Source organism: Lycorma delicatula, chromosome 4 (genome assembly GCF_047948215.1).
Source record: "Lycorma delicatula isolate Av1 chromosome 4, ASM4794821v1, whole genome shotgun sequence".
Classification (NCBI taxonomy): Eukaryota; Metazoa; Arthropoda; class Insecta; order Hemiptera; family Fulgoridae; genus Lycorma; species Lycorma delicatula.
In genome coordinates this window covers 84,312,066-84,328,451 of record NC_134458.1, presented here as the reverse complement: position 1 = coordinate 84,328,451, position 16,386 = coordinate 84,312,066, and the positions used below count along the sequence as shown (strand labels likewise).

The 16,386-nt window shown below is 30.6% G+C and overlaps 1 protein-coding gene across 4 annotated transcripts in view; it reads right to left on the bottom strand.

The window, feature by feature from the left end:
- Hcf (Host cell factor) overlaps nt 1-16,386 on the bottom strand; it is a 135,150-nt gene that overhangs the window by 44,439 nt on the left and 74,325 nt on the right. For 3 of the 4 annotated variants that reach the window (XM_075363461.1, XM_075363464.1, XM_075363463.1), the window contains exons 9-15: nt 12,645-12,814; nt 10,223-10,337; nt 8,508-8,726; nt 7,912-8,150; nt 6,725-6,950; nt 3,050-3,319; nt 1,212-1,565 (exon numbers count right to left, since the gene is read on the bottom strand). In XM_075363461.1, the coding sequence (XP_075219576.1) occupies nt 1,212-1,565; nt 3,050-3,319; nt 6,725-6,950; nt 7,912-8,150; nt 8,508-8,726; nt 10,223-10,337; nt 12,645-12,814 (1,593 nt within the window). The remainder of the gene's footprint in view (nt 1-1,211; nt 1,566-3,049; nt 3,320-6,724; nt 6,951-7,911; nt 8,151-8,507; nt 8,727-10,222; nt 10,338-12,644; nt 12,815-16,386) is intronic. The other variant, XM_075363462.1, reaches the window with a different exon arrangement.

Here is a 16,386-nt window from a genome sequence, read left to right as displayed (position 1 = left end):
ATTTATACTTTTAACTGTTCAATTATTTAGTAGGAATATTAAACAATAATGCTAATATTTCTGTGACTAGCTTGTGACAAAAAGTAATGCATTTTGTTGCTTTACACTTCTGTCCTGGTCTCTCTCATAGTTGTGACATATGTAAATCAACCAAGGTACACGAAACACCAGCCAAAGTCACTTGGTCACTGAGAGTATGGAGGTTTATTTTACCACAGTCCCTGTGTGAAAAAGAACAAAATGTTAACTGTAGGACTGAATATTACCAGAAATTCAGTGGAATGCTTAGCACACTAATATGCAACAGTAGCAAACTTAGTGCAATGCAATTTAACCGTTTAGCTTAAAGCAATGTGACAAAATATTTCATCCTTACTTTTCCTAATAAGTCTTTTCTTTTTCCTGTTTAGCCTCCAGTAATTACCGTTCAGATAATACTTCAGAGGATGAATGAGGATGATATGTATGAGTGTAAATGAAGTGTAGTCTTGTACAGTCTCAGTTCGACCATTCCCGAGATGTGTGGTTAATTGGAACCCAACCACAAAAGAACACCGATATCCACGATCTAGTATTGAAATCCGTGTAAAAATAACTGACTTTACTAGAATTTAAACACTGGAATTCTCGACTTCCAAATCAACTGATTTGGGAAGACGTGTCCTTCACTAGATTAACCCGGTGGGTTTTCCTACTAAGCCTCTCTCTCTTTTTCCTGTTTAGCCTCCGGTAACTACAGTTTTTAGATAATACTTCAGAGGATGAATGAGAATGATGTGTATGAGTGTAAACGAAGTGTAGTCTTGTACATTCTCAGTACGACTATTCCTGAGATGTGTGATTAATTGAAACCCAGCCACCAAAGAACACCGGCACCCATGATCTAGTATTCAAATCCGTGTAAAAATAACTGGCTTTACTAGGACTTGAACGCTGGAACTCTCGGCTTCCAAATCAGCTGATTTGGGAAGACGCGTTCACCACTAGACCAACCCTAGTTTCCTAGTTTCCAACCCCGTTTCCTAGTAAGCCTGGAACAAATATTTATTACTCTTCAGATGCCTATGCTGTTTTTTGAGGCAAATTGTGATGTATAGGGTCACTTATGACCTAACATTACAAAGTAACTTACTTTACTATAAGTACAAAACAACTATGTTTCACAAATTACTTTACACAAAGAAAATAGAAATTAATCCATCTTTTCATACCTGGTTCTTCCATTTGTTCTGACGATGAAGTCGGCTGCTGGTGTCGAGTAGTTTCTTGATCAACAGAATCAGCAGGGGCTTGATTAGCTGACAATTCTTGCACGGCTTCCTGGCCATTACGTTCTCCACCGGCTGCAGGTTCACTTAATGTTCCATCATCTGGATTGGTCGGTGCAGTAGGTGGAGGTTGTTGCTGATCATCATCAGCATTCTCTTCTGTTGTAGGAGGAGGTTCTTGACTTTCTTCCTCTTCTTCCTCCTCCTCCTCCTCTTCCTCATCATCATCCTGTGGTTCTTCAGTTTCTTCATCATCAGGTGGTTCATCTGCTGGAGCATTGTTTCCACTTCCTTCCCCTAAAAAATGTATTTCTTTTTTGTAGATATACTGCAGTAATTGCTAATTGAGATTGAAACGTGACTTTACTTTGAAAATAGATATACATTTACAAATAAGATATTAGAAGTACTAGCAAATTTTTATTAACATTTAACACTAAAATATAAAATAAATCCTATAAAACTAAGATGTAAGTACTGAAGTACAAATGACTTTCAAACAATTCTGTTAATGATATCACATCAGTTTTTCATAGGACTTTTCAATTTAAAAATACCATGAACAGATTAATTAAAATGTGTACAAATGTTGATGTTTTGATTAAGCCTGCATTTTATACTCCTCTTAATCCTCTGGGCCTATATAATAATGGGATAATTAGATGCATAGCAGAGGAAAGAAAGTAAAAGTGAATATAAGCAAAAACTTCAATAAGTACAATGCTGTACGTCTCAATGTAAGTGATCTTTCTGATCTTCAATTTAATTATAAAAGAAATAATAATAGTCAGACTTTTCAGAATAAGATATAAATTAGTTATTTCATATAGATTTTACAGAACCTAATAAAAAACCAGCTTAAAAAAATTAATACTGAAATACTAGCACTGTTTCAATTATTTAACAAGACACTATCTTAATCAATTTGAAGTGGTGGATTAAATTTTCTTGAATACACTCAACTCTTGATTATCTGCAACAATAACCAGGAATAGGATCGCATATAATCCAATACCATAGCAAAATCTTGGTTGATCCAAGATTAGAATGATCTAACTGTACTGTAGTGCAGTACAGTATTTACATGCAATATTATATTAAGATATAATGGTAAATAATAAAATAAAATACAGTACACTATACTATTACACACCTAGTAAAAAAAAATTAATCTATTGTGCATTTTACTTTCAGATTTTTTATTTTTAAATGTGCAACTGAATGTTGTTTTAGTGTCTGAAAACACTTTATTTTAATTGAAATTCGTATTTTGCATAGTATAATATCACCCATTGAACTACTGTCCTATCATATCCACATTGAACTAAATTACAGCATCACCATATTCAAAAGCACACATTCAAGTAGCAAATGAATGAAGGAGAAAAAACTATCACAGAACAATGAAATACTTAAAATGTTTAGCTACTTTGTAAGTTTTTTTTACACCATTTTTTTCTGAAAGGCATCACGGTTAAGCCACAATGCGGTTAAATCACTCATGGATAATTGAGAGTTGACTGTATAACGTAAAGTTTAACGAGATCTTAAATATGTTTAATAATCTTCTAAAACCATAAAAATATGAGGCTAATACATACAGCTAGGCCATTTATGCCAATAAAGATATTTATTTTATAGTGCAAAATTACAAATATATATACTACAATTTACTTTATAGGTAGAGATATTGTGACTGAACAGCAAGAAGTCTAATTCTACTCGCGTTTGAGACAAATGTATAAAAACTAAAGTTTTTAAAATAAATTTTGCCCACTAACCTCCAGGATTAGGAGGAGCACTACTCTCACCACTGGCATCACCTACATCTCCAGGCGTACTACTGGATGCACCATCGCCAACACTTCCACCCGAGTTTTCTTCAACGCCTCCACTAGCTCCAGTACTACTAGCATCACCTTGTCCTTGATGGCCAACTTCACTGCTACTGGCAGAGGAGGGTTCTCCTTCACCGGTATCACCTCCAACTAATTCTAACAAGCCAGCTTCTGCTGCTAAAGCTGCCAGAGCTGCATCTCCAGAACTGTCTGCTGAAATAACAAAAATCACATAGTTTTTTTTTATTTTCAGAGAATTTCCATTAGAAAATATACTTTAATAAGCTCCATTCGGCGAGTAAATAAGTAAACTTTGACTTTAAATGTAAACAGAAAATAATTAATCTTAGAACTTACAGAAAAAGGATTGCAGACATTTATAGAAGCCAATCTGAAAGTATATACTCCACAAACGCTAAAAAGATGCAGTTTTAATTCTTAACTTTTAAGCTTATTCTTGTGCCGTTACCAATTTAATGAGGCAGGATGTTAAAAATAATTCACAATATAATTACAGATAATAATGATGAGGAGTTTCTACGCTATCCAGGTACACAGTCACTCAGTGCGGGTGTTGAGCCTTGGCATCCCGTTCCATCTTTCCTTTTTTTTTTTATACGATCCTTTCTTCCTTCCTTTCCACAGTCTCAGCCGTCAAACTTTTTTTCATTTCACAGACCAATTGCAATATTAACAGTAAAATTTCATTTTTCAGACTATTTTTATTATATTATATATATATATATACACACACAGAGTATTTAAAAAGATGTACAGTATGCTTTATAATTATGTGATGCATTGTGTTCTTTCAGCATTAGATTGGTTGCCTGTGGATTCACTGGGTGTTGCTCAGTAATAAACCAAGACATCAGTTGTTGAGTTGTGAGTGAATGTTCTTTGTTTCATTTAGTTTATTGAAATCAATAGTAGTAAGAAATGTAGCGGTCCTTTCAGTAGAGGAATTAATTTTTTTCACTGAACACTTTTCTTGAAGATGACAATTATACTGACTTAGTTAAATTTTCTGAAAAGTTTCCAAATACTTCTGTTCCTCACCGCAACGCAGTTCAAACTCTTACTGAAAAACTTCAGGCAACAGGCTCTGTTAAACATGCTGAAGTGGAAGATAGATAGGAAAGTCTCAAAGTTTCGGGCAACAGGCTCTGTTAAAGATGCTGAAATGGAAAATAGATACAGAAGTCTATTAAAGTCAATCGGTAAGTTAGCATAGCAGCAAGATATCAAACTTGCTACCGCACATAAAGCTGTAAGAAAAGAACTGAAAATTTTCCCTACAAAGTAATGTGGAGTTCAAGAACTGAAACCTACAGATCATGCGAAAACACTAAATTATTGTCAATGGTTTAAATGTATTATTGACCAAAATTCTGTAGATAACCTGGACATTACATTTTTTATAATGTTTTTTTTTTTTACAATATGGTTTCATGGAAGATATATTTTTTAAGGACATTTTTTTAAAAATATGATAGAATTATCTAAAATTTAAATTACATCAGAATTCTTTAGAAACTCAATTTGAATGACACACATACACATCTCTCTCTCTCTCTCTTTGTGTGCATTTTATTTAACTACACAAAACTGGCGAAGTCAATTTTTTTCTTTTCTGTAGTTCACTATATTAATTACAATTGTTTTTCAATTTTACTGCCAATCTTGGAGGCCTTTTTGGAGATACTAATAAAATTTAAAAAATAAAGCTCTGTGAATCTGTTTATTATAATTTTATACAAATAGTTTTTAATATGACTTTTTTTTTAACTTGCAGGGTTATGCAGTTGAATCTAAAATAGCAATATATAATTTTTAATATACATATATTTTTTCTTATAATATTGTGTACTGTACAAAATGGTCTGATTGTAAGTACTATCCACTTCAGTTAGGAAGGTAGATTTCCAGCAGTCTGTAGCATTTTCATAATTCTTAATATCATAGAGAATTAAAATTTAATATTCCACTGTCGTCATATACTGTATATAATTTACTGGCTTATTTTTATTTATTTAATGTTTCAATTCTAAACAGAATGGTATTACTTGTATTTTAGCATAAAGCAGGTCCACTCCAAATCTTGGTGAAAACAAACATACATATTTAATATGGTCCAAGCAACATATTTCTTACAAAATTGGTCAGTGGAAAATTATTGTTAATAATTTTATTATTTAAGGCAAAATCTCTCTCTCTCTCTCTCTCTGTATATATATATGTATATATATATATATACAGAGAGAGATTTATTAATTATATATATATATATATATATATAAATAAAATTAATTTATTTAAATTAAATGCTTTGTAGTTTATGTCTATACATATTTACATAAAAAAATTATATATAAACACATGTTCATAAAGTGAATATTGACAGAATATATATATTTTTTTATTATCAATTTTTCTTTTAAATAAATACATTTCTATAATGATGAAAAACTTTGAGATGCCCTAATTAAATTAAGATATCAAAATTAATCTTATTTACTTACTCTCACTCTCTCACACACACACTATATATATATATATATATATATATATATATACACACACACACACACATGAATTTTTATTTATTAAATCATTTGTTTTATAGAATTTGAAAATTTTCCTAATATAAACTCTAAGATATATTTTACTTTAAAAATATATGAATTAAAATTATTGTAGTGATTTAAATACCATTACATTAAAAGATAAATAATTTTATTATAAAATGTAGTAGCTCATCAAAGTAGTATCAATCCTCATTTTTTTTTTAATGTTTTTTGGCCTCAACAAACCTGTATATGCCTCTCATCATAGATCTCTGGTCTTGTGAATTTGTACACTATAAAATGGAAACCACTATCTGAATATTTTGTTGGCCGAACAAAGATTTTCTGAAATTATCAACATAGAGTAGACATTTCATGACTTCTTCAATCATCTGTTGCATCATTTAAATTATAATTGAGTGTAGTGTTTTTCTACAGCATTAACAAACAATTCCTCTGTAGAATGCTACAAATTTAAACCAATAAATTTATACAACTCTATTGAACTTTAAACTGAAAAACGATTAAAAATAAAGTAAGTATTTAACATAAATCACAGGCTGTAATAAAACACAGGTGAGTTAAAGATACTGGTTTTTTTCTTTCTTTAATTGACTGATAATATAATTCTCAATCAATCTTGAATAAACACATTAAAAACTCAGTATAACATTTTCCTTAAAAAATAATTTTTAAACTATATGTCGTTTTCAAATATAACAAAAAATTAATTAATGTTAATGGAATTTAACTATAACAAATAACTTTTTTACTTTACCTTTTTATTAAAAAAAAAAAAAAAGGGTGCTTGTAATGACAGTTTCTGCTTGTACACTGTAATAACAATACAATTAATGTTTAGGGATTGGTGGCAGCAGCAGTAGAATTAAAATATTCTAGAATATTTATTAACCCAGCAAATATATTTACATAAAAAGATTAATACCATAAATTATTTTACCTATTTACTTTGCAAACAGCATCTGTAAGGATTAGAAAATGTTCTGAAATATATATGTACAGTTATAACAGTTATGAAATATCTACTAACCGAGGGCAGTGGCAGCTTGTCGGACATGTCCTTGTGGCAGCATAACAACTTTGGCTGTATTGTTGTCTGTGTTAGTCGGAGAGTTCACTCCTTTACCTAATGGAATAATGTTTGAATTCTGGGTAGTGCTGACTGAACTCACAGTATTTTGAGGCATAAGTGTGACTGTCTTCTGACTTCCAACCATTTGAACAGTTACTGGTTTACCACCAATTGTAATTGCTTGCTGCAAGAAATAAAAGAGGCACTTAAAATATTTTAACAAATTCAGTGAAAAAATAAATAGGATTTTATCAGTTTCAGAGTACTTCAACTTTCTCAGAAAATATACCTTCACACTTTGTATTCTTCACAAAGGTGTATATTCTATACAAAGTACATTATATTACACAAAACAGATGAGGTAAGTAAATGCAGCTGTTTAGTATTAAACAATAAAACATCTATATAACAATCTGTGTAATGTATAAACAACTTACTACACTAATAACAAAAAGGCAACTTTACCTTGAAAATAAGTCACCTTTTTACATTTTGATGGAACTCATTTTTTTAAACCAATTGTTATTAGATTAAAATACAATGTATATTTATTAATAGATGTTTCTTTTCAGTCACTTTTACTAAAACTAACTTAAATCAATTAATTTTTATTGTAACTGTTGTGGACAATTATAGTACTAACAAAAACTGACATTTTGATTAAAATGGCTGCTATTGTATTGCTAATAAAAAAACATTTATTGAACTGAATTACTTTTAGTATGATAATAGCTCTGAAGCAAGTAGATTCACCAAAGTTGAAGTACAGAAAGTGAATTGGCAACTCGATTAAGTTACAGTTTCATTTTTATTGTTATTAATTCAACTAAGTTTCTAATCAAAACATCATTACTTTACATAACAATAAATGTTGTATAACGTTTTAGACAAAAAATAGAAAGGAAAAATAGCTTTCAATTATAACTTTCAACTGATACATGAAATTTGGCTTTTTCATCAGAAACAGCAGCTAATCAGTTGCAATACACAGGGCATTCTGCTGATTTTTACAATGAAACTTACTTTTATTAGCAGAAATCAAAATGCAAACACTATACAGTTAAAAGTCAACAAATATTATTAATGTTGGTTAACTACGTAAACGACTATTATAACAGACTTAAGAAATAATCGTGTCTTTTTACTTGAGTTGATCCTTGTGGAAGTATTTGTGAGCCAGCAGGTAAGCTTGCAGTCTTTCCAGTAATAGTTACTGTCTTTGGCATTCCTCCAGAACCAGCTCCAGGAACAGTAATTGTAATCGGTTTCCCAATGGAAGAAGCTGGACCACCAGCAGATGAAACCATCACCATGCGCATACCAGCTCCTGTACCAGTTGTCTGAACAGTTCCTGGAAGCATTGATACTGTTGATGTTTGTGTAACTGTAAAACATAAAAATAAAACAATATGTTAAAAGCTCTTCTTTGGCTTAATGATTTGCAAATTAAATAATAGATTCTACTAGTGGCCGAGTATAATTATGGTAATTATTAAATCAGTTTTTAAAAAATACAGAATTAGACAATGTTTTTATTATTACTTCTTTTAACAACTAATGTAAAAAAATAAGATTAACTGTTTATAAACAGCAATATTAGTACTTTACTACACACCATTCTACTTTATTATCAATAGAACCACATCTATAGAAAACTGTTGACATTAGTTGCAAATTCCTTAATTGAGATCTAATTTACAACAACAAAATTACTATAGAGTCTGATAAACAAATAATGTACCTTGACCGGCTTGTGAAGTAGAAAGAGCCTGGACTGTTCTAAGTCCAGATGCAGTAGTTACAACGATAATCTGTTGAGCAGCCTGTCGCCCGACCCCTGGTTTTGTAATAACAATTGTCTGTTGTTTACCAGAAGGTGAACCACTTACAACTGATTTATTTACAGTTACAACATTAGATGGTATACTCTTCATAGACGTGGTCATTATTTTCTGTCCAGCTACAATAAAAAAGACAAAATGTAAATACTGACAAAAGAAAATTACAATTTTTATTTTTCAAACTGCAAATATTATTAATTTCTTTTTTACCTAAAGATACTACTAACTATATTATACTACTAACTACTAACAATGATCTATAATATGAGGGCTGTTTTTTTTTACCTTCGATGGGCTGTAAAAAAAAAAAGACATCGACATAAAATGATTTTATTACTAAAAGTTGAGTAGTATCTAACTTATTTTTCTACATAATTGCCAAAACGATTGAGGCGTTTGTCATATCATGACACCAACTTTCCGATGCCCTTTTCAAAGAAGTTTGCCGCCAGTTAAGGTAAGGTACATCTTAACTGTCTGCTGAAGTTCTTTGTTGGTGGCAAAGTGTAGTTTGCCCAATCATGCCTTCAATTCTCAAAAGAGGTGAAAATCACTATGTGCTAAGTCTGGACAACACGGTGGATGGTCGAAAACATCCTCCTTGAATTGGTTGAGGTCTTGCATCACGGCACGGTGCAGTTGTGGATCAAACCAACACCGGATGAGAGCATACCTCTTTGTTCTAAAACACTCTGCAGAGGCGACATAAATATTCACAATAACCTTCCTCTGTTACAGTTGTCCTCTGCTCCATCAAGTCCACCAAGAAGACACCTTTATGGTCCCAAACACCTGTAGCCATTGTTTTCCTGTTGATCAGTGTCTGTTTGAACCTTTTTGGGTTGTTTGGAGAAGTGTGCATCCACTGCTTAGACTGTTCTTTAGTTTCTGGATTGTCAAAGTCTCATCACCAGTAACGACAGACTTTAAAAAATCTTCCCCCTCATTATCACACCAGATGAAAAACATTAAAGCTGATGCCACTCACTACATTTTGAGATTGTCACTCAACATTTTTGGGACCTAACATGCACACAGTTTCTGGGATCCTAGATCTTTAGTCACAATTAAGTGAAGGCCTTGAAATTTCTGGGATTCCTGCACAGAGTTCACTTATCATAAAATTCTGTCTTACACAGACAAATCATCAACACGCTAAATCATGCGTACTGTAGCAACAGACTTGCGTCCTTGCCCACATTCATCATGGTTGTTTGTTCACTCTTCTTTAAATTTCCTACACCATTCCTGTACACTATCATCACTCGTAAAGTTTTCACCATACACTAAGCTCATTCTGCAATGAATTTCATCCGCCCTAAACCCTTCTGTTTACAGAAAACTTAAAATATTTCACAACTCACATTTGGTGGGAGCATCGACTGTAGCAGCCATGTTCAGCTGCCCGTAGCTCAGCTCAGACTGATGCAATGGCAGAGGTTGTGATGGGGGGGGGGGCACAATTGCACGATGCGTAGACCTGGTTCCCGCCTACCTCTTGTTTACTTAGATGAATGATTAGAGGTTGAAACAAAAACAGCACTCTAATATTTGAGTGCTGAGAGGGAAAAGAGAATATCATAAATATCCATGAACTAAAATGAAAAAAAATTACCTTGTCCACCTTGTGCGCTAACTAGTTTCACAATTGTAGCACCTTGGGGGATACCTTTGGATCCTGCTTGTATGTTGGATCCTGGTTTCCCTTGTATTAAACTTACTTTTGGAACCTAAAAAGAAATATTAAAAAATTCAGTTAACTATTAAAAATAATTCCATATAAGATTTAACAAAAACCAATAAAAGAGTTCTCGTAAAATATATCAACTTTATAAAGTTGGTTATGTTGTAAAAGCCAACATAACTACTTCTGTATATATTCCACAGCTTATGAGCACTAACTAACTGGCCAGATTACCTATATAAAATCATTTATATGTGATATGATCGATCAAAACTTACTGCTTGTAGTTCTGCATCATATTACGGTTACGCTCCTTTACATTGAGCACTCTGATACATTTTTTTTTTATAAGTTCCATTGTTAATAAACTTCACTGAACAAATTTTATCAAAAAAATAATAATTCCATGATAATTGATTACTTCACAAGATTCAGATTTGCTTAGTAACCAATGCATAATAGTTACATTACTGTTAAAATGATCATAGTCAAATTGTAATACATCTTCTGGAATGATAATTAACCTAATTGAAATTGTGCACGTGTATGTGTATGAACGAGGGCTTTCCAGAAAGTAACTTACGTTTTGAAATAAAAAACCAACCAAAAAAAAAAAACAAGAAATTTAATATAGACATTTGAAAGGGACAATTTTAAACTATTTTTCTACATAATTGCCATTTAAATTGAGACATTTATTATAACGATGCACAAGCTTTGAAATTCCTTCTCTGTAGAAATATGCCGCCTTAGATTTTTGGCACCCATCTTGTACAGAACTTGTGATAACCAAGCTTCCCCGATACAATAAACTTTGTGAAATTTGGGGGAAATAAGTAAGAGTACCGTAATTGTAATGTGGTGATTTTCACAAATTTCATAGTTGATTTTCATTGTCAGTTCATCAGTCACAAGGCTAGGCCGATCACTTCAGTCCTCATCATGAACATTGGCTTGGCCACTTTTAAACTGAATGCACCACGGTCTTACTCCATCTTCACTCATTATTCCACCTCACAAAGATGCCAGTGAATTTCAATTGGTTTGAGGTTTTTTGCCAGTAAAAACCAAGTCACTGAACGCACCTCACAACTCGCAGGATTTTCTGTTTAAGCGCGCATTTCAATAATTCACAACGAACAAAGTAGAAAATCACAGTTCACACAATATGACAGCTTGAAGCATACTGAATGTAGAAAAGTTTTGATGCCAAGATGGCGGCTCTATTCCCACTCATCTCTAAGCTAGGCACAATTGTAAGTTACTTTCTGGATCGCCTTTGTGTGTGTATGTTTCTATATATATATATATAAAGTCATAATTTACAAACTCCTGGCTGCAGTTTAAAACCATTTTACTAAATCATAACAGCACAAAAAAGAAGTGTTAGTAGATTCAACAGGTATTGAGGTTCTATATTCAAAAGAATAGGTCAGAACAATTTATACGGTTTGTTACAGAAAAAATAAAATCTTTTATTTAAAAAATACACTTGTATAAATGTTTACAAATTATTACATACATTGAGGTGAGGGACAACTATTTACTGCGTTCTTTGAATACTAGATAGGGCAGACGTCAGCTGACTTCAGAATCATTTCTTTCCTCGGCATTAACAATTTTAAAACTTCATCACTTTTCAATTTTCATTAATTGAAACAAATGATGTATAGGAATTACAGAAAGTTATCCTTTAAAACTGAATTCTTGAAAGTCATTTTTTTCCAAGTCATTCTTACAACAAATTTTATGGTGTAATAACTACAAACACATTTAAATATATATCACAAATAGCAACAGTTTTTGTTATTTGATTATCTAGTAGTCCTGAAGAGAAGAATCTAACTGTCTTATCACTGATTCAATTACTCAATCAAGTGTACATTATTTTATAATTTTTTTATTTGATGTAACTGCATTCAGTAATGACTAATGAGTTCTTTAGTTCTGACATTTTTTAAACACTACCAACATGGAAATGAAAGCAATTCTAAAAACAATAACATGTTTGGACTCTGTTACCATGAAGCTTTGTGAATGAAGGTAGAACAATAATAATTTAACTATCACTACCTATTTGTGAGATAACAATGAGTAGTTTATAAAAATCTTTTCTTTGTTTCTGAATAAATTTATAAAAAGACAGCAACATGTACTTTTTTATTAAATGTACTAAGTACCAAGAGTGTGGTTTGTACTACAAATTTGGTCTGGAATTAGCACAGGCAGGCAAGCAAGCAAAAATAAATATTCAATTTTACAAAGATATTAGCTAGTAACAGAATCCTACAATATGAAAGAAATAAAATCAATATAACATTTTTTTTGTCTAATTCAATGTATACGAACTTACTGTAGCAACAGTCATGCCTTGGCTGGTTTTAACTAGTGTTACAATTTGTGGTGAACCTGCTACTCCTCCGGGTTTCTGTACAATAATCTGTTGTTGTTTTCCTGTCTGAGGATTTGAAGCTTTCAATACAGTTGCACCGGGTGTTGCTAATCTAACACTTTGAGCTCCACCTCAACAAATCAAAGATAAATATGACAGGCACTATATAAAAACACATGATCCGTTAATAAAGATCACTACTTTTTTTAAACTAACTTTATGATAAATTACTTAACGGTACTTTCATATGAATAATTATTTGTTAATTTGTTCATGATGAATTTAAATATTTCAAATAAGGGACAAAATTTCCACCAAAAAAAATCTCCAGCTGACACATGGTTCTAAAAATTTAGTCTGATCCAACCAATTTAACAAATTGCCATACATTTTCTTCTTGTAAAATTGTATTGTTTTTTTTTTTTACATTTAGGAATATCAAAATAAGATTCAGTAGTATTCTCAGTACTCAGTAGTAGTAGTATAGTATTCAGTAGTATTCTCTCCTTGAATTAAGAACTGGGTTATATATACTGTATTCTTTGAAGTTCTGGGGATTAATTTTAATAGCTAGTGTATTCCCAGTGGTGTGGTAGAGGAGAGGCTATCTGCTGACTGTTTCTTAACTGACAACTATATAATTCTAACTGCACAGTTGTCTATTGCGTGAAACCCAAAACCTTAAAGCCAAGACGTCCTACAATACAAATATTATGCATTTTCAATATTAGAGCATATTTCAGCAGGTAACTAGAAATTTATGATTCTTAGGTCCTAATGAGTCACTAAATTTGTCTTCAATCTTAGGCTGAATCAAAATTAAGTTCAAACTTAAAAATCTAACACTATATTAAAAGAAACCAAAAATTATCTTACTGCTACTACAACAGAAATTACATAAGAGGAGATAAAATATACAGAATATGTAATATGATAAATTATAAATAATTAAAAAAGATCTACCAATTTACAAAACTTAATGAAATTAAAACTTTTAAGTAATGAAGCAAATAAAATAGCTGGATCTTATAATGGAATGCAGACACTGAATAAATGTTAAATTTAGATGAAAATAAAGTGTTAGTACAAAGAAAGTTAATTTAAAAACAGGTGAGCAGATATCTTACATTAATCAAATAAATAAAATGCATTTTATAAGTTGATCCAAGAACAGTCCTTTTACATTGAGTAATGAAAACTGATAATGGCTGTTACGTGACGTGAAAAACTAACAGACAAAAATAGTACAAATGGGAACGATGACATCTTTTAACATGCAGAAATTTTTTTGTAAATTTGAAAAATGAGGTAGGTTGAATAAAATTTAAATATTACAACATTTTTAATGAAGGAGCTTATGGAATCTGGGAATCACACTGCTTCAATAGTTTTTACCGATTTTCAAGAAACAGAACTTAAAAGGAAGAGATTGAATAATCCAAACTTTCAGTTTTGAATTAGTCAGCCAGAAGCTCTTGGAAAGCAAGGAGGATTAAACCTTTTAGTTGCTTTTTTAATTTTTTCAGTGAACAAATTTTTAAAAGAACTGCTAAGAGACATGAAACTCTTCTACTTGATTTTTGTTTTATTAAGATATTACTCATTTTGAGAAAGAATGGTTCAAATAACAATAATTAATACTTATTTACAATGAGTTTAGAACCTCTTTGACATTGTTTTGTGTAATCTGAGGTTTAACTTAAGTGACTAAGCAAAGCAAGAAGGGATGAACCTCTTTCTTGAAATGTTTCAATGACCTCTCTTTCTATATAGTTTGTTTATGGTAGAAAGCAATTTGCAAAAAGATTTTGAATAGTACAGTATTTTATAAATCCTCAGTTATAAAATTAATTGCAGAAGACAATCATATATAACATTTTGCACTGGGAAGGGAGATAAAAAAGAAATGCTAAGAAAGTTACAAACATTATAACTTTGTTATTTTCTTATCAAAGTAAAAAAATAAAAAACATTGAAGGGAATCTTATAAACTTTAAAGCAGCTCTGAAAATAGTAAAATCAATAGTTTTTGAGATACTTTCAATGAAATTCCTTTTACCCTCTTTCTACAATCTTATCACCCCAGAGTAATCTATTTGCTAGGTCTCTAGAATCTTGAAGAGTAACTATTCAGAAGAATAAAACTACATACGTGACAAATATGCAACTGAGCTCTCATCATTTCTTAATTCAATGTCTATTTTTTATTATAATGTTGGCTCAGCTACAGATAAGATGTTTAATGAAACCAGTTTGACAAAAGAAAAATTAATAATCTCTTATTATACATGCTTCTCTATGTTGCGATAAAAAATCCTGAGCTTATTTCAATGCAACACAAACAGAATAAAATAATTATAGGTACAAACACGGGAGGAAAATAACGATGTACTTTATAAAAATGTGCTGAAGACATAAATAACAAAAATTGCCTGATATAAAAAAATTCTAGTATTAGGTTTTCAAATTTCTCTGTCATTACAGTTCTTCCTTAACAAAAAAAGTTCATAAAAATCTAACAATTTGTTTAAATTGGACTGTAAGGCTAAAAGGTGAAAGCTGTCCATAATGAGCACTAATCATTAAATCACTCATGAAAGAACCTGGATGACACGATAAATAACTACATTAATTTAAAACTACTCGTCATTTTGAATTATGATATTAATTCTACTAAAAAAATATTAAATAAGACTCAAATGTCTATTATAAATATTTTTCAATTAACTAAAATTACTCTTAGTAAAATTCAAATGGATTTTTGACAAAATTACTCAAGATAAGACTCCTATGAAAATCATGAAAGTACTTCAAGTAATTTATACATAATTAAAAAAAGTGATATTACACCACAATGAGTGATGTTACAATAATGAGAAATATCAAATCAGAAAAAAGCCTGCCATCTGTGAGTTTGTTTAAAATTAAATGTATAAAGTAAAACGTAACCAAATCAATACTAAAAATATTATTTATAGTAAATAGAAGTTCATCATAAACATAAAACATATTTCATGTATATATAACAAATTAATGTTATATGTACGTCAAAATAAAAATAATATACTTTAACAATAGTGTATACAAAAATGAGGAAACATATGGCTATGTTTCCTCACTTTCATATGCATACATTTAATAAATAATAACATAAACTACATTAATTAAAATAGATATTAAGCTGAAAACAAAGATTTAGATTAAACAAAGTTTCTTGGCATCTTCAGGATTTTTTTTCCAACTATAAATATTAATAACTAGGCTGAAACATAAATAAGAACAGATAAAAATATGTCCTATTCAAATAGAATGATTGATAAGACCTTGTATTAAACAATATTTAAAAAATTTTTCATTGCTTCTTATTTGTGCAATTATTATTTAAACTAAAAAATAAACTCCACAGTGATGCTATGTTAACTGTACTATATTAAAAAAACCCATATAAATACTAGATGATATATAGTCATGTTACACTTAGGACTCAAAATAACATCACATAATGATGAATCAAAACTTTTAAGATTAATTTCACAAGTAACAATCTGTTTCCACTCATATATTGTATATATTGTATCTCAAACATATATTGTGTCTCAACATATATTGTATCCTATTTTTCAAATAAACCATTACAAATAATATGAGTAACCAATGAACCAGCATAAAAATAAGTCTTCATATAACAAGGATGCTAATGACA